Consider the following 23,152-nt stretch of genomic DNA (forward strand, 5'->3'; position numbering starts at 1 on the left):
GGAGCCCAGTGTGTGAGCAGAAGAGTTTGTGCATCATCTCTGCTTGTCTCAGGACAGAATTTCAAAGAATTGGACAAAGGAGCCCCCAGAAGACAGAGTCTAGGTTGGCCCCTCCTTGTCCCCCCTCCTGGAAGACTGCCCAGCATCTCCCCTCCTGGGTACTCAGAGGAACATCCTGCCCCAGAGCTCCCCAGGATCAGCCTCTTTGCTCTCCTGAAGACTGAAAATGAAACCAGACTGGCTGAAAGGAAGAGCAGCTGAGCAAAGCTGGCTGAGCCTCCACCTGGGCTTGCAGAGACGACACTCTACTGCCCCAGACCCAGCAGGGACTTGTGAAGAGGGGGACAGGGAAGCAGGGGCAGCTGAACCTAGCTTCCCCACACTCAGAGCTGCAGTTATCCAGGGACTACTAACCTACCAACTCTTTCTTCTGCATGACGTGCTAGAGAGAGCTATGTCCTCATTTGTGTCTGTGTGTCCTTTTGTCTGTGCTGGTGAAGAGACCAGTGTCTGTATCCGCATCTTTGAATTACTGCATTCATGCATCTCTGCCTGCATTTCCATGTCTGTGGAGCCTGCAGACTTGTCTGTGCCTCTGCAATAAGCTAGTGTGGGTATGTGTGTGTATGCATGAAGGTGTGTGCATGCAAGTGTGTACTGTGCTAGGGAAAGTGACGTCAAATACTATTCAGGCCTCTAGACCACCCTATCCTCTTCCTTCCTCTCCCAGCTCTACCTACAAGCTACACAGAATTAGAGAGGAACAGAGACTCTCTTCAAGACCTTCTCAAGAAGATGATCAGGGATAAATTAATTGGGGCCTCCTAGCTTTTCTCCTCTCAACCTGTGTTGGCCTTGGGTACTCCGTACCTTCGTTCACCAAAAGTCACAGTCATTTTGAGTTCTTCCTGAGCAGCGCCACTCTATACATACCACTTGGCTAAGTGTCCAGCAAACAGAACTGTGGGGTTGCTACTACCTACAAAAGAGAGGAAGGAAGTGGGTGGGTGCATGATGAGGCTGTGAGTGAACGGGAGAACAAGTGAATGGATGGTGCTCGTGGAATGATAAAGCCCAAGACAGATGACAGAGGGTGTGGGGACCAGAATGATTCCCAGTGGTAGATGCGCCAGCAATCCCTCCGAAGCTACCGTGGCTCAAACCACCTCCAGAAGACGGACTTCCCAGGGACGGGCCTGACGGAGCCCTCCCAGTCCCCCGAAGTCATGGGCTTGCTGTGGTCTTGTTCTTTCAGTTGCACCAACATTCCAGGGAAACAGGAGGAGGCCCAGGGGTAATGGGGACATTCCCTAAGCATGGCTGGAGGTGGGGACACCCACAGCTGTGCATGGCCTGGGATGGATGGGCAGCTCAAACCAGCTGTATGCATGGCCACAGCTGGTTCCACTCAGCTCTGCTTTGCTTGGCTGGAGTGACAGTTGCATGAACCTGGTGGGCAGAAGGGTGGTGTGGCACTCTCCCCTGGCTTGTGGAATTAACTTGCTGTGATTCTGAGATCAGGAGATGCTGTGAGAACTTGGTAAGCCTTGGTTCTGGCCTTCCCCTAGAGCCCTCCAGAAGGTAGTGAGGGAGTGGAGAATGAGGGAACTGGATCCAGATGACCTCTTGACATCCCATTAGTAATCCTGGTCTAGGCTTGTGGCAAGGTAGATGAATGGGACAGGTCGAAGAGGAGTTGAAGAAGCTCCACTGTGTAAGTCCTGGTAGGAGAGAGTCCTGACTCGGCCACAGGCACATGTAAAAGGAAGTCTGGCCTAGAGACTCATCTGTAGCAAGTAAGGGCATTCCACATTATCTGACTCCTGACTGGCAAACTAACTCTAGGCCCTGCCTTGTGAAAATATGGAAATGGTTGGGGACCAGAAGTCAGCACTTTACAGAGATCTGAGGGAGCCCCTGCCCTATGGCCAACCCCACAGAACAGAGCTGGAAGGAGGAGAAAGCCACAGGAGACAGCTCCTGTGAAGAAGAGATTTATAAGAGCAGCACCATTCCAAAGTGGCATCACCTGCCTTGGAGTGAAGTGGGCTCCTTGAAGCTGAGAATGGATGTGCAGAGGCATTCAGAAAGCATTTTGGGGGGTTTCTCAAGGGGGGAACATACATTTAAGCTTAGAGGTTAGAAGGAAATGTTAAAAAGAATGTGTTTGTGAAAGACCTCAGAGCCCCAGGAAAGGCCTAGCTACCTCTAGTCTGGTAGTGGATGGAACTCTGGCCTAGGCGGACAAGACTGGCGCTCTCCTTGTTCCACTGGCTCTGTCTTGTCTAATCAGGGACCTGCCCTCTGATCCTCCTCCTTCCCAGTCACCTGGCTAATGAGGTAAAGGTTGATGCAGCTTCCTGTCTTCCTGGCTCTGTGGGAGTCTGCTGCTCCAAGGCTTGGCTTTGCTCTGGGCCACTTCCCTGCCTGTCAGAGGAGTTCAGCAGCCTGTGTCCCCCCCCAACCCCCCCAGGGCTGAACGAGTGTCTGCACAATAATGGCGGCTGTTCCCATATCTGCACTGACCTCAAGATTGGCTTTGAGTGCACATGCCCAGCAGGCTTCCAGCTCGTGGACCAGAAGACCTGTGGCGGTGAGCCCTCCCCCATCTGCCCAAGCAGATACAGACCCTCCTGCCGGTTCTGACTTGTGGTCTTTCCCACAGACATTGATGAATGCCAGGACCCAGATGCCTGCAGCCAGATCTGTGTGAATTACAAGGGCTACTTTAAGTGTGAGTGCCACCCTGGCTATGAGATGGATACACTGACCAAGAACTGCAAAGCTGTAGGTACGGACTTTCTAAGGAAGAGGGAACAACTCTGGGGCGGGTGGGGGGGTGGGTCTGTGAAGCACCAGACTTCCATGTATGTAAGGAGTGGTTAAACACACACACACAGACACATAGAAAGCAGGTTGGTCACACATAGTGCTCAAAGTATAAGTGAACATAGCATGCACAGTGCACTGCACACTAACACCCACAGGCATGGTTAGAGCCACCCAGGACATCCTTTTGCACATCCATTTGCACAGCACAGTGTATAGGCACAAATGTGGGCACACAGCCAGCATAGGCAGTTCACATGAAGAGCATGACTTGTGTAGATCTATGTATTGATCCATTCAATCGACCAAAGTAATTATTTAATTCTTTATATTAAATGCAATAACATTGCTGTAGGCACTAGAGATTCAGTCAGAAAAGACAGAGACACCCTTGTTAATGATGAAGACAGACAAAAAAGAAGACAGATAAATAAAATACAGTGTATGGCAGGTGGCAAGTAAGGGCTAACTAAGGAGAAATAAAGTAGGAGGCGATGGAAACGTCTGGGAGAGTGGTCGGTTATGGTTTCAAACAACAGTCAGGGAAGCCCTCACTAGGTAAAAAGGACATTTGAGTGACGACCTAAAGAGGTGAGGGAGGAGCCCAGTAGTTACCTGCAGGAATGGCATTCCAGGCTGAAGGGAGAGAAAGCGCAAACGCCCAGCAAGGGGCTGTGACTGGATGGTGAGGGAGCCCCGCGAGGAAGCTGGTGTCTTGGAACAAGGAGACTTAGTGAGAGGTGAAGTCAGAGGTGACTTGGCATTCCCCAAAGCCTTCCAGACTGTTGTAAAGACTGACTTGATTTCTCCTGAGTCTGAGGGAAGCCCTCACAGGGTTCTGAGTGGAAGGGAAATGTAACATTTAAGTTCTGCCTGGCTTCACTGAGCAGACTGCTGAGGACCAGAGAGAAGCCACACGTTACAGTAGTACTCCAGGAGAAAGGCTTGGAGCAGGATGGTTGCTGTGGGAATACTGAGAAGTGAACAGATATGTGTATATTTTGAAGGCCAACCAACTGGATTTGCTTATAAATTGATGTGGGATGCTAGAGAAAAATGGGCCAGAAGATTCCAAGGACAAAGAACTTAAAAACAAAAAATGAATTGTTATTTCAGTATGAGAACGATGGGGAGAGAGGCAGGTTTGGGACGAATGCAGACTCTGTTGGACATATTGAGCATAGGGAAACTAGCTCTCCACATGGGGTATTAACAAACAGCTCAGTAAAAGTCTGGAGCTTCACACAAATACGTGATAGAACACATAGATTATGGTAACACAGTAGCTACAATACTTGACATGAAACCCATAGAGCCTGAAATATTACTATTAATGTATAACAAACATTAACACATCACATGTAACCTGTCTTGTCTTCTATATGGGACATGAGTAACGTGGCTATATATGTGCAGTAGAGATAACATACTGGATATATACACCAAATCCATACATGCAAATATCTAAGGTGTAGTTATAAAAAAATCAAATAATAAACACAAAGGTCCCTATTGCTGACACAGTTCTCATTAAAGTTCACAAGTTGTCCTCTAACCCAGCTTATCACTTCAGAGAGGTAAAGTCATAGCTGTGTTTGAGGTGAAGAAAGTTCTGGTTCATTGGTGACAGAGCACGCCTAGAACCTAGCTTTCCATCTGATATCCTGCACTGTGAGCCCCGTTTTCCTGACTGTTTGTATCACCACTTCGCTCTTACCCCTCTGCCTTGAGATAGTTTCCATCACTACACACAATATATTTCCATCACTACACACTATACAGCTCCAGTTCCTACATAGCTCTCTGTACTGGGCCCATCCTGTCCCCATCCAGCCTGGCACAGATGCACAGAAACAGGGACCAGGTGGCTGACAGAAATGTGTACTGGAAAACATGGGAACTGTGTCTGAGAATTGCGTGATGCATCTCAAAACCACCTGGGGGTGTGGCAGTGCAAGGTCCTTAAAGACCTCTGGGACAGCAACCTCCAGATGGAAGTCAAGAATGTCTAGGTCTCACATGATCTAAACCTAACTCTAGAGTCCAAAAATAGGTTTGATCTATATATGGCCAGTTGTATGTTCTGTCCAGCGCATGTATGTGATCTTGTCAGATGCCATTTATATTCTGTCTCTGTAGATGGCTCAACAAACTTAACCCAGCCTGTCTTTCAGGGATCTTTATTGCTCAGGTGGGCCATCCTCACAGGATGGCAGGTGGAGCCCCAAGCAGGAAGGGTAGTGACTGCAAAGAGTCACACTCTGGGACAAGGGAAAGACTTGGTGGGGAGAAACGCAGAATGGCAGGTAGTTTAGCTGGAATCCAGGATGGGAGAGAGGCCGATGAGCTAGACAGGCAGCAGGGTTGTGCTGCAAAGGCCCCAGTGCAGGCGTGAGGACTGCGGGGACTTGTGTCTAGTAGAGACTAGAGCTTCTGCTGTGTGCTGGTGTTCATTTTCTCAACTGCCCTTCTAGCCTGTGAAGTAGGACCGTCATTCCTACCTCATAGGCAAACGAGGCCTCACCCAGCAAACTAGTGGCGGGAACTTGATCTTTATGGACCCCCTGCTTCCTCCATTGACACTGCTTCCTTGCTTGGCAGCTGGCAAGAGCCCATCCCTAATCTTCACCAACCGACACGAGGTACGCAGAATAGACCTGGTGAAGCGGGACTACTCGCGTCTCATCCCCATGCTCAAGAATGTTGTGGCACTGGACGTGGAAGTAGCTACCAATCGAATATACTGGTGTGACCTTTCCTACCGCAAGATCTATAGGTAAGTGGCATGCACCCTGCAGCCAGGCCATGAGAGGCTTGAGGGAGGGGCTGTTTACAGAGAAGAGGAAGCATGGCCGCCACCTCTGGGGACAGAGTTGGGCTTGAGAAGGGATACAGAATCACAGTGGCAGTAGAAGTACCAGGACTTCATCAACCTGGACCAGCATCAGCTGAGAACTGTAGTGGGAAAACACCATTGAGCCCACATCCTAGACTGTGTCTGACCCCTGGTGGCCTAACAGAGAAGTACAGGACAGAGGAGAACTACAAATCGGGCCACGTATCTGTGTTCTGGACCCTGAGGACTCAAGATGACTAAGATCTGATCTCTGCCTGGAGGGTCCCATGTATACTAGTGGGCCACCTGCTTTGCAGTCATGAGATGAAGGTAGAAAGGAGATCTCTGACCCAATTTGGTGGTTGGGAAAACTTCCCGGATGGTGGTATCCCAGTGGTCACTGGGATACTCTGATCACTGGCTGTGACCTCAGCAGTGGACTTTAGCACTTGGGAAACTCCTTGGACAGTTGAGAAAGTTCTCTCCTAGGTCTGTCTCAGATGCCATATCTGGCCTCCTTGGACAACCAGGCATTGGGTAGACACTGAGTCACTGTAAAAAGAAAGATGATGGTAGGTGGGGAGGTGGGGAGATGGGAAGACAGAAGCAAACTGCCAAGTGTGATTTGCTGACAGCTGGATTCCTGCCTCCCACAGCACACATGCGCATACTGAGTTCATGCCTTACATACACAGAAGCAGCTAGAGCCTGTCCAACACACGTGACTGGGAAGCAGGATTTGATGAGACTGGGCATGGGGCTGAATGAGGCATTACCCAGACTAACTCACGGGTTAATTTGGGGAGTCTCAGGAATCTGGCTTGGGGTTTTTATCGGCTGTGCTGCTCTTTTATTTGGGACACAAAGGAGATCAGAGATTGGGGGTTGGGCAGTCTGTGGTTGAGGGACAGGAATAGGGATGAGCAGTTCGCAACACTTGGAGCAGAGGTACCCACGGGCTAGCTTAAGAGTGCTTTTCAGTCTGGACCTTAAGAGAACGCCAGGACTGCAGAGTCAGAATGATGGAGGGCAGTGGACAGTATGGAAGTGATAACACGGAGAGGTGAGGGTGAAGGTGAGGGAGGGAACGGCGACCTGTAGGCAGCAGCATTTGGGAAGCCAAGTCCTGCCACTGGTGCCCACTGTTGGTATAGTCAGTTCTCTGCACTGCATGGCCTTCTGCAGACCTCTTTATCTCACCTCTGCATGTCATAAGCTCCCCCTCAGCTTCCCCTTCCTTTCAAATCCGTCCATTCCAGGGGTGCCATGCTGAGCTAACATCCCCAGCTCTGTCCTTGAACTCAGTCAGTGACCTGCCTCACCCTTGCCCCGAGATAAAAGCTTTAGCAGCGCACTCACAGCTATCAGGATGCCGTTCTTGCCTGCACTCAGTTCCAGTTTTACATCCCATAAGCCAGCTCTACCACAGCAAACGCTGCATCCTTCCAGAACATGCTTCCTTCTGCACTTACATGTACTGGTCTCTGTGTGTCTGGCTTCATCTTTTGTGCCCTTGGTGATCTAGTCCTTCAGAACTCAACCACAAGGCTTCTCCCACCCTGCAGGACGATGCAGTCTCCATTCCCCTGCTGCCGTAGCTCCCACACTGCATTGTATCTGCCTGCAAGCTCCCTCCCCCACTCACTGAGTTCCACCAGGCCTGTGTCCCTCCCCTGGTGGCTCTAGGAATATGTTGAGTGGAGATTAGTCAAGTTCCTCTCAAACCCACTGCCATGGCGCAGAGAGAAGACAAGGAGGGAGGGAGGGTTGCAGAGGCAGCTCCCCACGGGCCCATGGGGGGAGCATCTGCCCATGGCCAGCCCTGCTTTCTCCCAAGCGCCCACATGGACAAGGCCAGTATCCCGGACGAGCAGGTGGTCCTCATTGACGAGCAGCTGCACTCTCCAGAGGGCCTGGCAGTGGACTGGGTCCATAAGCACATCTACTGGACCGACTCTGGCAATAAGACCATCTCAGTAGCCACAGTCGATGGCCGCCGCCGATGTACTCTCTTCAGCCGCGAACTCAGTGAGCCCCGAGCCATTGCTGTAGACCCCCTGCGAGGGTGAGTACTCCCACTCAAACTTTCCGTCTCACCAGTATAGGTGTTGTTCCCATGTGTCTGTTGTAAGAGCTGTCGAGGGGTCCAGAAGCCTGTGGGCCAGTCAGATATAAGGAAGAAGTCCAGATGGTCCTCATCCTATTTTTCTCCAGCCAAGGTACTGGGCATTAGTCACCAGAGATCTCCCTGGACTCTTGGCTCATTCATTGCATCACTGAAGTGGCACATCTTGGAACACTAGAGATTCCTGGGAGTAGCTCCCAAGGTAGAAGCCCTTTAGGCTTCTGTAGGTGGATATCTGGAAGCAGCTTAACCTTTTTCAGGGACAAAGAACTCATTACTTTTCATGTAGACTATTTCATTGTGGGATACCTCTCTACCCCATTATACCGTGGAGTTTTTCCTCATAATTCCAAAGCTGTCTCCCTGTAGCTTTCCCCAGAGGGAGTTACATAAACCATGCACTCAGTACAACCAGTAAGAGTCGAAGACTAAGGTCACTGGGGCTGATCTGCTCCTAGCCCCTCACCTCTCCCACCCTTGTTGCTCACTGTGTGGGCTCCTTACCACCTAGGCTGCTTTATTCTGGCCACATCTGGGTGGGGGCTTAGGAATCCTGAACAAAACAATACCTTCTTCCTCCCTCAGTGGAAATGGTCCTTCTTCCCTGTCCTTGGTTGTTAAAAAGGGATAAGAAAACCCTCTTAAACTGAGGTCAGCTATTGAAAGCAACCTCATGAAAGAGTGAATCAGTAACAGTGGGTTGCTATGAGCTCTAGTAGAAACAAGGGTCTAGGAGCAGGGACCTGAGTTAGGATGGTCATCTCCTTTCCTCTGTAAATCGGAAGAGGTTTGCAAGGACTCTTCCCACATAGATGCTCTAGGGCTGGGCTCACAGGCTGTTCAGCTGAGACTGGGTAGATTGGGGGTAAGCCGAGCTTCTCCAGGCTCTCATGAGATGAAGGTTAAGGTGCCTTAGTTCTAAGATTTGATAGTCCCAAATATTTCAGAGGTTTCCCCATTAAATATAATCCTCAACTATTCAGTGGATCACTGAGCCTTTGTGACTCAGACCACCCCAACTGTCCCAGACAAGAAGCTAAATTTGGGCTCTTCTATCTTTCAGGTTCATGTACTGGTCTGACTGGGGGTTCAAGGCAAAGATTGAGAAATCTGGGCTCAATGGTGCAGACCGGCAGACACTGGTTTCAGACAGTATTGAATGGCCCAATGGAATCACCCTGGGTGAGCCTTGCCTGTCTACCTGAGTTGGGAGCCTGCACTAGAACTGATCCTGACAACTGTTAGGAGTCCCGTGGGTCTTGTTTCAGTGTCCCCTCATGGTGGCCAAGTGTCTTTGTTCCCTCCGGCTAAGTTCAGTGTGAGGCTGGGAATGTGGGTAGAGAAGAGTACAGTGGGGCAGAGGTGCAGCTGCAGTCCCTGGTGTCTGACCTGATCCCTCCTCCTCCAGACTTGCTGAGCCAGCGTCTGTACTGGGTGGACTCCAAGCTGCACCAGCTGTCCAGCATTGACTTCAACGGAGGCAACAGAAAGATGCTGATTTTCTCCACTGACTTCCTGAGTCACCCTTTTGGGATAGCTGTGTTTGAGGTGAGCCCTAAGGGGTAGGCATGACCCTGCTAGGAATCTGAAACCTAAAAAAGGCTTCTTCAAATAAGATGCTTCTCTGAGACTTGTCCAAAGGGAAACAACAGAACAGGGAAGCCAACTGACATGCTTGTATACACTCTGAGAGCTGCCTACACAGAGGCTCTGCAGCCCTGCCTGCCTGGCAGCCTTTCCTGTGCTCTCTCCCCAAGAGCCTCGTTCAGAGACTGTCACAGGAAAATTATTCAGCACGGATGCTTCTTCTCCACATCCTTAGCACCTAGCACTACATGTCATATCAAGGCACCTAACCAAAGGTGGAAGGGGAAGGAATATGTCTTTCCTTAGAATCATTTAGTATACAACATGTCCTGAGAGATGCTATGCAGTTCAGCTCAGTTCTGTTGACCTTTGCCGAATCCTGGGGTCATAGAAGTAAATCAGACACTATCCAAGCTCTCAAGACGCTCTCAAGAAGGTAGAGTCAAGAAGTCCATCTGCCTTGACCCTGTCATCCTTTCTACTTGGGAAATAAGAAAGCCAGAACCTACCAGAGTTTCTTATACTCTTCCAGCTCTTCCCAAAACTAACCCTGCCATCAAGGGAAGGCAGAGTGAGGAGATGATGGCCTGTGGTGGGCAATGCAGTATTTTCTTAGAGCAGCTTCATTCAGTACTGCTTGAACTTGTGAGCAAAGTATCTCCTCCAAATCCAGCCCCTGCTTCAATTCAAATGTACTGGACATGTATGTGTACTTGAGTATCTCCCTGGCATGTATAAAGTACATGTAATGTGCATGTATCTACATAAATGCACCAGAGTAAAAGTGTATGTTCCCAAGTGTAGCTTTATGTGTATGCACACTAATAGACGAACTTCATGAGTATGTCTTTGTGAGAATAGATGGATCTGTGGGGTGTATCTGGATCTGTGGACAAGATGCATGGTTGTATCTGTAATTGTGGATTTGCCTACAGATGCATATCCAAGCTTCTATGGACTAACCATATAAACTCGTGTGTATCCTCGCAGGAGGCCCAATGGCAGCTACCCCTCAAGAACTTACATGTTCCTTCTGATCTTAGTCCTAAGCCATGGGAATGGTACTAGTTATGGAGATCCAACCTTGGTTTTCTTTGGCTCCAGGAAATCAGCCTAGCTCAGCTGTAGAGTAGGTTTGGCCTTCTGGTGAAAGCACAGAATTACCAAATAATCATCTAAGATAGAAGGAAACTAGAAGAGTTAGTGTCATCATCACAGGCGAAGAGTCCTCTGAAAACCTGTGGGCCAGGAAGGTAGCTCTGAGAAGCTGTCTGTTCAGTTCTTCCTGATTTAGGGCTAGGCCCTAAGACTGGAATCATAAGTTGGGATTCTGGGCTACTATCCTTTACATCTGTATTCCACAGGACAGGGTATTCTGGACAGATCTGGAGAATGAGGCCATCTTCAGTGCAAATCGGCTCAATGGCCTGGAAATCTCCATCCTGGCTGAGAACCTCAATAACCCACATGACATTGTAATCTTCCATGAGCTGAAGCAGCCAACAGGTAAGTAAACCTTCCCTGGTCCCTGGGTGCCTGCCTGTGTCCTCTCCTGCCATTTGGCAGGCTGTGTCTGCTTCCATTCATGCCATGACCCAGCATCCCCAGGAATACAACTATCCCTCTCGTAGAGCATGTTACCATATCTTGTCTCATTTTGTTTCAGCCTCTGTGTGAAGCAAGGCTAGGAAGAAATGAACACATAAGATTCCTAGTTTTGTTTATTATTTTTCTTTTTTGTTTGTTTGTTTGTTTATTCGGAGTTAAGGACCGAACCCAGGGCCTTGCGCTTGCTAGGCAAGCACTCTACCACTGAGCTAAATCCCCAACCCCTTATTATTTTTCTCATTCAATAATCAAGTGAACTGAAGCCCAGAGAGAGAAGACGATGTTAACAGGCAGAAGAATGAAAATATAAACGCAGGTCTAGCTGACTGCAAGGTTCCAGTGCCGTGACACATGGCTTCTTGTTCACTTCTTGCACCCGTTTTGCAGCAATATAGAATAATGTGTCTTGAGGCCTTACAGCAGGCCAGGTGGCTCACTGCAAACAGATCTAGTCCTCTACTGCTAGGTTGTCCCCTCCTCTGTCACTCTAACTGGGACAGGTATTAGCTGCCAGGGGGAGGGGGACAGCAAAGGGGAAGGAGGTAAGTTTGGTGCCCGATTCTAGTTCTAGGAATTAAAGAAGAGAGAAGTTACTTGAAACATAGAGGAGGAAAAAACAAGACAAAACAGTAACGGGGGGGGGGGTAGTTTGGGAGTCAGTCTACCTCAATTTAAATCGGTCTCCACAATTCCTAGGGTTGTGATTTGAACATTTGTTCTCTGAAGTAGGCTTAGCTGTCAGTCGGGACCGTAACACTTAGCTCTCAGAACTGCAGGAACTGAATGAGAGTAAGATTAAGTACCAAGGACTGTGCTGGTAGGTCCGAGCAAGTCCAGCTGGTGGGATCTCATCCTTGGTAGACAGGAGGACCTGGCATGGCCTATCAGTGTCCCAACACTGTGTCTGTCTGCCCCCTCCCCTGCCATCAGCTGCAGATGCCTGTGAACTGAGTGCCCAGCCCAATGGCGGCTGTGAATACCTGTGCCTTCCTGCTCCTCAGATCTCCAGCCACTCTCCCAAGTACACGTGTGCCTGTCCTGACACGATGTGGCTGGGCCCAGACATGAAGAGATGCTACCGAGGTTAGTGACAGACATTGCCCTTGGCTTCTGGGATATAATATGCTCCTGGCTTTCCTCCATCTTCCCTGGTTGCTTGGTACATTTGCATAGTCCTCTTTTTTAACCCTCCTTGAATGCTTGAGTTCCTGGGAGCCTTCTAAGGCTCTCCCATCTTCCAGAAAAGTGCACATATGCATAAAGTATTTTAAATTCAACTTTCAGGAAGTTTCTGGAATCCCCTGAAAACTTCAAGTTAATGGGGCTGGAGATGGCTCAGTGGTTGAGAGCATTTGTTGCTCTTGCAGAGGACCCTGGTTCAGTTCCTAGCACCTGTACGGTGGCTCACGGCCATCCTAAACTCCAGTTCCAGGGGATCCAATCCTGATGCCTTCTTCTGACCTCTGAGGGCACCAGGCAAGCACATGGTACACAGGCAAAACACCCATAGATATAAAATAAAATAAATAAAATCTTTTTAAAAAGAAAGAAAGAAAATCTCGAGTTCTAAGCTCTCGATCTCCACATCTCCACTGACTGTTTTTTCTACACAGATGGCTGTGCTTGCCTGTTTCTTAGCTAGACCTAGCACACTGCACAGAAGCCCTTGCAGTACGATTGTAACTAATGGTGGGATAGCACTTCAGCCTCATAAACAGGGTTGATTTCCCATCTCCATACATAGCCAAGGCCTTTGGCTTGAACATCCAGTGTGTTGCATCATTTATAATGTCCAGGTTCAATTGTTTAATGTGAAGAATTTAAACCTAATGATGTAACTATATATTAGGATAAAATGCTTACAGATTTGTATGATTTCTGCTCCCTCTAGTCTTTTACAGAGGCCTCTTCCACACTTACTTCTACAGCACTCTTTCACTGACTCATCAAATCAGTGAAGTGCTAGGATTCAGGATTCAGCTGAAGAGAAGATCATGGCCCATTCAGGGGGATGAGGGAAAGGTTCACAAAAGTGGTATCTGAGCTAAACTCAGAGGATGAGTCCCTCCGTGTAACTCATAGCAGCAATAATTTAGGCACTAAAGCAACAAACTGCTCTGTCTAAGTGACCTCCCTGGTCTTCCCCCTCTAGCACCTCAGTCTACCTCAACTACAACGTTAGCCTCTGCTATGACAAGGACAGTACCTGCCACCACAAGAGCTCCTGGGACAACCATCCATGACCCTACCGACCAGAACCACAGTACAGAGACACCAAGCCGGACAGCTGCTGTCCCACACTCAGTTAGTGTCCCCAGGGCTCCCAGCATCAGCCCGTCCACCCTAAGCCCTGCAACCAGCAACCACTCCCAACACTGTAAGGAAATTGCCTCTGCATTTTTCATGACTTGGGGGAGTCCTATGGAAGCTCAGATGAAGGTTGGGGGTGGCTGTGAAGAGAGATCTTACCAGAACTAAGTAATGCCCACCTCTTAGGAGGAAACAAGGGAGGGAAAGAGCCATTCTGGGATTGAGGAAATTGGGTGTCCATAACTTTCAAAGGGCCTGGAGGCAAATAATCATTCCATCTCTGAGCCTCAGTTTCTTCCCCTAAACGAAGCAAATAATAAGCTACCCCTACTTGCTTCTTAAGATGGTCAGGAGAGGCAAAGGAGCCTGGTACGGTGGTGCACATCTTTAATTTCAGCACACAGGAGACAGAGGCAGGTGTATCTCTGTGAGTTTTAGGCCAGCCTGGTCTACATAGAGAGTTCCAGGCCAGCCAAGGCAACATGGTAAGACCCCTGCCTCAAGAGGGGGTGGGGCAAAATAGGCATTGTAAATGGAAGTGCCTGCTGCCTAGGTGTATGTTAGTATTTCATGAGTTTCTGAGGTCAGCAAGTTTGGAAAGCTCTAATCTGAGCTCCCATCAGTCTTGGTGAGTCTCCTAGACAGTAACATCCACAACTCTGATCTGCTTGTGCCTGTTTCCAAACCCTGGGATAAAATCATTAAGCTCCCCACCTCTTAAATCATTGGAAGCAGTAATTGTCTCCGCTGGAACTGTTCTATCTCATTAACCAGAAAATACCTCTGTAATTACTAGGGGGAATTCATTTTAAAGGCTAAACCATCCCTCACATTTTTTCCATACATGACTGGCCCAGAATCCAAGCAACCTGGTGACACCCTTCAGATGAGGGCTGTTTTGCCAGCAGAAGTTGGTGTTTGCAGAGGAGGTGCGATTCCATTTCTGCTCATCTGGGGCAGAGCTCTGAGCAGTCCTCACAGGCCTCAGGAAGTTCTAGCACATCACAGCAAGAAGACAGCAGTGCTTCCAATTAGTTTGTTTGGGTCATTTTTCTCTCTTTTTTTCCTTTCCTTTCCTTTTTTTTTTTTTTTTTTTTTTTGGTGTGTGTGTGTATGCATGTACATGTTCATGTGTATGTGTGTACATGTGTATGTACTTGTAAAGGCCAGGGATCAACTTTGAGGGTCTTCTCAATAGTTCTCCATCTTAATTCTTGAAGCAGAATCTTTCATAGAACCTGGAGCTCACTGATTGAGCTAAACTGGCTGGCCAGCAAGCTTCAGGTTTCCTCCTGTCTCTCCTCAGTGCTGGTACTACAGGTACATGCTGCCCCCTGGCTTTACACGGACTAGGGAGGGAGCATTATTCACATCCTCATTCTTACATGGCAAGCACCTAACAAGTGAGCCATCTCTGCAGCCCCTCCAGTTAGCTCTGTAAGCAGCACAGCTCTCTGATTGGTCAGATTTGCCTGAGGTGACTTGGAGAAATAGATTGAGGGATGGGTTTGGGGACATTGCCAGGAGCACTCATCACCTTATGTGAAGCAAATATGGCTAGATGTTCGGTTTTATGCCTTAGAGGGCTCTCATGGGATCCCAGGGGATAATGCTGTACAGATGTCACAGGAAACATAGTCGTGAGTTATCAAAGGAAATTCAATTAAAATACAGTCTGTTTTCCAAGCACTCTTCAGTTTAAGAGTGTGCTTTTCTATGCCTTTATCAATGACAACAAGAACCTCTGTTTAGAAATAGGGTCTCACTATGTAGCCTAGGCTAGTCTGAACTTGAGGTCTTCCTTCCTTCCCATCCTGAGTGGTGGGTTATAGGCATGCACTACCATGCCTGGCTAACATACCTTTTTAAATTTAGCCCTTATAACAGCTCCTAACCCCTCACTACCCTCTTGAATTAGGCAAGGCCAGCTAGACATTGTGCTGAGTATCTTGTATGAATTACCTCATTTAAACTTTAAATGTATTCTGAAGAGGTAGAAAATATTTTAAGATAAATATAATGTACATTATATGTCTCATATTATATTAACTTTCATTGTATCACATAGGTAATGAGTAACAGACATAAAATCTGACCCCAGGAAGGCTGGCCCAGAAGCCTATGCTTCTGATTACACTCTACTACAGTCTAGTGTGTCTCACTTTAATCTGTTAGGAAAGCAAGCTGGAAATGCATATAACAGGCAGACCACCAAAAACAGTGGAGACAATGAACTGGATCTTGTTTGAAAAGGCAGCTGACCCCATCAGCAACAAGGAGACCTAAGCACTCACCTGCCATGCACAGCCCCCAGCTTCCTACCATCCTGACGTTATGGAAAGAGTATAGGGCTTGAGTCGTGAGTCTTGAACTCAAGTCCTAACTCTGCGTTTATCAAAATTTAGTTTGCCATATGTGAAATAGAAATAACGTCTGTCCTATTTGCCCTCAGGAATTTTGATGAAATTTAGTAAGACTGAATTATTACATAGTAGCTGGGATCATCATTTTAGTGTGGGGACAGAAGAGGGTGGCTGGTTCTTACAGGTGCTTGGGGCTAGTAAGGGCTTGGATTCGCAGTGGCAGAGCATCACTCTGGAAATGTTGCTGTTTTACAGATGGGAATGAAGGCAGCCAGATGGGCTCCACAGTCACTGCTGCTGTCGTCGGGATCATTGTGCCCATAGGTGAGTGTGGCCCCAATCAACGGAGGCCAGAGGACTCTTGGCCCAAGCTTTGGGAAAGACAGTAGGAAGATAAAGAACTGCATGCTTGCTGGGCGGTGGTGGCACACGCCTTTAATCCCAGCACTTAGGAGGCAGAGGCAGGCAGATCTCTGTGAGTTCGAGGCCAGCCTGGACTACCAAGTGAGTCCCAGGAAAGGTGCAAAGCTACACAGAGAAACCCTGTCTCGAAAAACCAAAAAAAAAAAAAAAAAAAAAGAACTGCATGCTGCCAGGTTCAGTTTGGGTTCTTGTGTGGCACACAGTACTCTCCGGCTTCTGGCCCTGTGTGAACGTCCAGGTGCATCTCCCTGCCCGCCTCTTCACACCCCACACTTGCACTATGTAAAGACCAAATAAATGTTCCCTGGGGACCCAGCTGGTGTCTCTTGCTCACCACGCTCCCAAGTTCCTAGCAATGGCTGGCACATGATAGGGAATTCTATGTTTGTTAACTCATGAGCCAAACTGCTTGCCATTTCTTGACTAAATAATCCTGTCTTGTTTTCCTTCTCTTTGCTTTTCAATAAACATTTATCAAGCAGCTACTATGTGCCAAACTCTAGTAAGGAAAGGGAAAGTAATGAAAGGACATGCAAGACATGGTCCTGTCTAAAAGTCTATGGTCTAGCAAGGTAACTCAGTGGGTAAAAGCACTTGCCACCAAGGCTGACTACTTGAGTTCTATCCCTGGACGTCACATGGTGAAGGAAGAGTTGGTTCCTGCAGTCTGTCCTCTGATCTCCACACACCCACCTTGTATGCACTGCCCACCCCTAACCCCCAATACTTAAATAAGTGTAATTTGAAAAGGCAGCAGTCTTATCCAAGGGACACATGTAACACAGGTAAGCTCATTGGGACCTGACAAATCATAAGAGTAAAGCTATGTGACTGAGTTGAGTGGGAATGCCAGGGAATCACTTGGTCTTGAAGGGAAGAGGACAGGCAAGGTTTCCCACTAGAAATACTCCTTGAGCTGGGTTGGCCAAATGAGAGAGAATCAAGAGCAGCCCAAGTAGTGCAGACAGCATGAGCAAAGCCAGGAGTTGGGGAGGCATGGGGAGAGTTAGGGAGGTTGAACTAGGAGTTCAGTATGGCAGAGCAGTCCTGATTAAGACTCAGAACCTGGGGCTGACTCATTTTCTCCCACTCCAATATTCATGTGTCCTGTATATACATTCTCTCATGCCTGCCTCATGTCTTAGCAGTATTTTTGAGTTGGATTACACATTCTTAGGTTTATCTCCTATCTTAAGGTTACTATTGCTGCGATGAAACACCATGATCAAAGCAACTTGGGGAAGAAAGGGTTTATTTAGCTTATGCTTCCACATCATAGTTCATCATTGAAGGAAATCGGGGCAGGAACTCAAGCAGGTCAGGATCCTGGAGGCAGGAGCTGATGCAAAGACCATGGAGGAGTGCTGCTTACTGGCTTGCTCCTCATGGCTTGCTCAGCCTGCTTTCTTATAGAATTCAGGACCACCAGCCCAGGGATGGCCCCACTCACAATGGGCTGGATCCTCCCCCATCAATCATTAATTAAGAAAAATGCCCTACAGATTTGCCTACAGCCCGATCTTATTGAGGAATTTTTTTTTCTCCAAGACAGGGTTTTTCTGTGTATCCCTGGCTATTGTGGAACTCACTCTGTAGACCAGGCTGGCCTTGAACTCAGAGATGTGCCTGCTTCTGCCTTCCAAGTGCTGGGGCTAAAGGAGTGTGCCACCACCGCCCAGCAAGAGACATTTTCTTAATTGAGGCTCCCTCCTTTCAGATGACTCTAGCTTGTGTCAAGTTGACATAAAACTAGCCAGCACATCTCCCGTACGGACTTTGTCCTTTTATAAGTCACACACAGTAGATGCTAAAGCATGGTATATATAATGTGCTATAATAGAGGTATGACAGATACATAGGTGTGATATAACAGTATCTTGATATTCCTGTGGAGGAAATAGGGAGTCCCAGAGTAGAAGTGATGGTTCTAGAGAAGACAGAATTTGAATCGGTCTTGAAAGGGCTCAACACAAAAGATGGTGGAGAGACTACTATTCTAGTTTGTTTTGAGTGACCCTGTTCCTGCCATCTATGCGTGCTTTCTGCTTGCTACAACCCTCCCGCCCCAGAAAGAATCAATATTTAAATGTCTACTAATCTGAAGGGGAAAAGATGAGTATCATTTCTACAAGAAGTAGAGTTAGGTTTTCATATGTGTCCTGGCCATTTATTTGCATGTAATTCTGTATGAATTGCCTACTCACAGTCTCATTTTTTTTCTTTTGGTTATCTTATTTGTAGAAATACACAATAAATATTAAAACCATAATAATATATAAACAAATATTTTCTCCTAGTCTGATGCTTGATTTTAAATTTGCTTATGGTATCTTTCATAAATTTACATTTTTAAAGTACCAGATCTGTTAATCTTTTGTTTTGTGAGTTCTGGATTTTCTGTCTTGCTTAGAAAGGCCCATTTCATTCTGAATTATTAAAATGTCTCCTAATACTTTCTTCTATTTAAATTCTTTTCAATGTTTGGATATTTATTATTTTAGAGTATGGTGGTAGAGATTTAACTCTGCTTTCTTTCCTAATTGATATACCAGTTCTAATCTATGACTATTTTTTTAATATATGTGTATAGATTCTCCAAAACCATTACATTTAGGGACCCATCATTTCCTTCTGACTTGAGTGGTCATCTTTATTGTAAACTCATGTCTATACAAGCTAGCCTGTGTGGTCCCCTTCACCTATTATCTGTCTAGACCCATAGAATAGCAATACTTTGCGATATGTGATTCCTGTAAACATTTTCTTAGATGTTCTTATGTGACTTCTCTTCTAAATGAACTTTAGAATAATTGTGCCACTTTGTAAAATGTATGATAGGGTTTTTATTGAACGTGCTTTGGTATATACATTTATGTAAGGGGAATTTTCATTTTCACAGTATCAGACTTCCTCATTTAGGACCTGACATCTCGATTTAAGCCTTCACTTCTGTCCTTTAGCAGAACTTGATAGATCATATCACATTTGCCTACTTCTTGTTAGCTTGTTCCAGATATTTCATAACTTTTATTGGGTCATTATGAATGTGCTTATTATTCCATGACATTTTCTAATTAGTTATTTATTTGGGGAATTTTGTTTGTTTGGGTGAGTGTTTTTTTGAGACAGGGTTGCAGAGACTCTGTAAGCCAGACTTGCCTGAGCTCACTATGTAGTCCAGACTGTCCTCAAATTCATGATAATTTTCCTGTCTCAGTCTCCTGAGTGCTGGAATTGTAGGTATAAGCTACCACATGTGGTATTCTAATGTGTTACTGCTTACTAAAAAGAAAGCTATTGATTTTTTTAGTATTGATTCTCGATGAACTAAATTATTTCTAAGTCTTTTTACCTGCTTCTCTAACACTAAGTTTTCTTCATTGCTATCTTTAATTATGGTATTTTTACTCAAACAGAAACCCTTCTGCAGTATCCTAAATAGTTTCCACTGACAGCTGAACCCCACTACTTACTTTGATGGGCAGTCTTGGAAACTCCCTTCCTGTAGGTCACTCAGGGTTCCCTCTGCAGTTCCCACATGGCCATTGAGTTCGTGCCCATTCCCATCATCTTGATCTAACTCTTTGATTGCATTCCTGCCAGTTCTAGAAGACCTGTCCCTCTTGCTGGAATCAAGCATATGTTCCTTCTTAGGCCTTGGCCCTCAAAATACAGGACACCCTTTCCTTTGTTCTCTCTGGCCAAGGGACAGAGTGTGCTGGGCCTTGACTTCTCCATCGGTCCAACAAGGACTAAGCTGCTTAGTATTTTTACCTTGCTCTGAAGTCTTCAACTCAAACCTATGTTGCCCTTCTAGAGGCACTCTTCATCTGACGGAGCCTTAGCTTTGGGAAGACATGCAATTCTGAAGAAGAGTGACTCTCTCCCTCTTTTTTGAGGGAGAGTTCCAGAGAAGCAGTAGCATTAGGGTACAGGTGTAAGCAAACGTTTCTCAGCCACTTGGCATGTGCCACCGAGCACCTCCTCAGAGCTAGGCATGGGTATAGAGAGAGGTAAATAAGCACAGCCTGGGCTGGAGAGATGGCCCAGTGGTTAAGAGTGCTTGCTGCTCTCCTAAAAGAGTGGAGTTTATTTCCCACCATCCATGTCAGGTGGCTCATAACCAACTGTAACACCAGTTATCAGATGCCTTTTCCTGGTCTCCACAGGTTCCTGCACACACACGTGCATATGTATACACTCACACACACACATACATACACATAAAAAAATGATAAAAATCAATCTTTTTTTTAAGTTAGCACAGCCCTCAAAGGCTCAGTCCAATTGAGAGAACAGATGTTTAGAAAAAAGGAAGACACCTAAGGGAGCAGCAGAGTCTTTCCAGAGCAGTTGGGAAAGACGTAATTCACATTTGAGCTGGATCTCAGAAGATGAACAATTAATAAAGGGAAGCAGTGATGGGAAGACATTCAAGCAGGAGAAAATGAGCATACAGAAACAGCGCTGGGAAGCAAAGGGTAGCGAAGCTAGAGAGGCGGCAAGATCTGTGTTGATGCTGGGCCAGAGATCCTGGTTGTTCAGTGTGCTGTGTCCTTCCCTCCAGTGGTAATAGCCCTGCTGTGTATGAGTGGGTACCTGATCTGGAGAAACTGGAAGCGGAAGAACACCAAGAGCATGAATTTTGACAACCCAGTATACAGGAAAACAACAGAAGAAGAAGATGAAGACGAGCTTCATATAGGGAGGACTGCTCAGATTGGCCATGTCTATCCTGCAGTAAGTATTCCTCAGTAGGAGAGCTCCTTCCCTCCCTTCTGTCCTCTCACCCTATCCCTCCCTTCCTTTCTCCCTCCCTCCCTCCCTCCCTTCCTCTCTCCCTCCCTCCCTCCCTCCCTTCTTTCCTTCCTTCCTTTCCCCTTATCAAGAACCTGCCACACATCAGGCACTGTGCTGGCTCTGGGAGAACACAGACTTACTGAAGCAGGTGATGGGGGTAGCAGAATATCAGGACCACCTTTTACCTAGAGGCTCTTCCTGGCAGTTAAGAAGCCAAATGTCTTTCTGCAGAAGGGTAACTGGCTATTTAATCTATACATATATGAATTCCAACAAACTCTGAATGCCAGTTAAATGCCAAACCCCACATTAGACATCAAGTGTTCAGAATTAATAAAAGAATGCATTGCTTCCCAAGTAACTGGGGGGTGGGGGTGGGGGTTAGAGATGCTAAGTGTCATGGTGGAAGTTGAAGAATCTACCCTTCTAGGAAGACTTCCTAGGCTTGCTTTCTTCTCCCACACTCTCCTGGCAGGGCCTATCCATCCACAAACCACTTACTTTTGCTTAGTGGTTAACCTACTAGACCCTGAGTTCTCTGAAAGCAGGATCTGATGTGGTTAGTCTGTTTTCCTGGGCTAAGCATAGCACAGTTGGCTTCTAACAAAGAATGAATGAATGAATAAATGAATGAATGAATGAACGAACAAACGAATGAATGGTATGAAAGCACAGAAAGGGAGCTGCTAGTTCTGTCTGGGGAACCGGGTTACATAACAACTCACAGTAACAGATGAACTGTCTTTAAAAATCGTAGTTTCGGCCGGGCGGTGGTGGCGCACGCCTTTAATCCCAGCACTCGGGAGGCAGAGCCAGGCGGATCTCTGTGAGTTCGAGGCCAGCCTGGACTACCAAGTGAGTTCCAGGAAAGGCGCAAAACTACACAGAGAAACCCTGTCTCGAAAAACCAAAAAAAAAAAAAAAAAAAAAAAAATCGTAGTTTCTAGGTAAGGAGGAATGGAAGTGGCATTCCAGACAGAATCGTATGCAAAGGCTTAGAGAGCATGGCCTGTTGGGGAACAAGGATTGTGAAGTGGTTTAGAACAGGTGTCACTGTTGTACAGCAGAGTCAGGGGGCTGAGTATGACCTCAAAGGTCATCCAGTCCATCCCCCTGTCAGGCAATCAGCAGCTTTGATCGCCCACTGTGGGCAGAGCCCTGTCTTGGGGAGACCAGAGACATGGAAGACCCAGCCCCTGCCCTCAAGGAGCTTTTTGTCTTGCCGGGGGAACCAAGGTCACAGCTGCACCAACTCCCGAAGAACCCTCTTTCCGAGCGGCCTGTCGTCAAGTGCAAGGTAGGGCAGTGCCACTCTGAGCCTGAGGGGCTGGTGAGCGAGGGCCATAACCCTAGGCAGATACAGCAAATCCTAGAAGGCTCTCTAGATTTGGAGGGCTACAACTGTAAGCTTGATACTTGGGCAGAGGAAGAATGGGCTTGCCATAGACAGAAGCATGACATGTGGAATAATGTTACTGAATGTGTGGCAGACAAACTGCTGTTGAAGCAAACTGTTTGTAAAGGAGAGGTATGAACAAAGTTGAACAGTGTTGTGAGGGTTAGCAGATGGCCTTAAAGCTCCTTAACCATGGCTAGTGCAGGCAAAGATTCTTAGAGATCAGAGAAGGCCCAGTACAAGAGGCCTTGAGCTTGGAGGAGATGGCTCTCAGTTCCACTGTTCATAGCCCTGTGGTCTTGCCTACTTACCTTTCCTAGTGTATTGAGAGTGATAACCCAGTCTCTCTGCCTCCTGAGGTTATGAAGTTTAAAAGCATTTTGTAAATTACAAATCGCTCTACACTAAAGTATCATCATTTCCAGAGCAGGAAATGATGCAATGAAGTTACCCCCTGATTACTATAAGGCCTGTGTGATGAGCTCCTTCCAGTCCCAGAGAGACAGAAGCTGGAGTAAGCAACGTGGTATTTAGCAAGCATCTGCTGTGTGTCAGACACTGCTTTCGGTGTCTCACAGTCTTTTCCTCACTCAGTCTGCACGGTTACCTTTGGAAAACTGAGAAAACAGAATTTTATTAACTTCCTGAGATCATAGCCAGAAAGTGGCAGAAGCAAGATTAAACTCCAGGTAGTGTGCACAGAGGCCAGTGTTCTTTCCACTCTGTCCCAGGGTACCTGTCCTTGAAGCTCTGAAAATCCGAATTCTCAACCTGTCTTCTTCTGTCCTCTCCTGTAGCTCTGCCATCACTTCTGGCGCCTGTCTTTGGCCTAGAGATAGGCTTGGCGAGAATAAGAGGGCGGCTTGACAATTCCT

At 47.1% G+C, this 23,152-nt stretch overlaps 1 protein-coding gene across 7 annotated transcripts in view; it reads left to right on the top strand.

Moving 5' to 3' along the window:
- Window positions 1-23,152, top strand: part of Lrp8 (LDL receptor related protein 8) — a 72,477-nt gene that overhangs the window by 46,575 nt on the left and 2,750 nt on the right. For 3 of the 7 annotated variants that reach the window (XM_059254652.1, XM_059254653.1, XM_059254655.1), the window contains 12 exons: window positions 2,474-2,593; window positions 2,666-2,791; window positions 5,431-5,605; window positions 7,503-7,730; window positions 8,854-8,972; window positions 9,199-9,338; window positions 10,742-10,883; window positions 11,916-12,068; window positions 13,138-13,362; window positions 15,914-15,982; window positions 20,649-20,821; window positions 22,002-22,178. In XM_059254652.1, coding sequence (XP_059110635.1) covers window positions 2,474-2,593; window positions 2,666-2,791; window positions 5,431-5,605; window positions 7,503-7,730; window positions 8,854-8,972; window positions 9,199-9,338; window positions 10,742-10,883; window positions 11,916-12,068; window positions 13,138-13,362; window positions 15,914-15,982; window positions 20,649-20,821; window positions 22,002-22,178 — 1,847 coding nt within the window. Of the gene's footprint in view, window positions 1-1,255; window positions 1,295-2,473; window positions 2,594-2,665; window positions 2,792-5,430; window positions 5,606-7,502; window positions 7,731-8,853; window positions 8,973-9,198; window positions 9,339-10,741; window positions 10,884-11,915; window positions 12,069-13,137; window positions 13,363-15,913; window positions 16,058-20,648; window positions 20,822-22,001; window positions 22,179-23,152 lie in introns of those variants that run through there. The other 4 variants (XM_059254656.1, XM_059254654.1, XM_059254651.1 and 1 more) reach the window with 4 other exon arrangements.

Source organism: Peromyscus eremicus, chromosome 2 (genome assembly GCF_949786415.1).
Source record: "Peromyscus eremicus chromosome 2, PerEre_H2_v1, whole genome shotgun sequence".
Lineage (NCBI taxonomy): Eukaryota > Metazoa > Chordata > Mammalia > Rodentia > Cricetidae > Peromyscus > Peromyscus eremicus.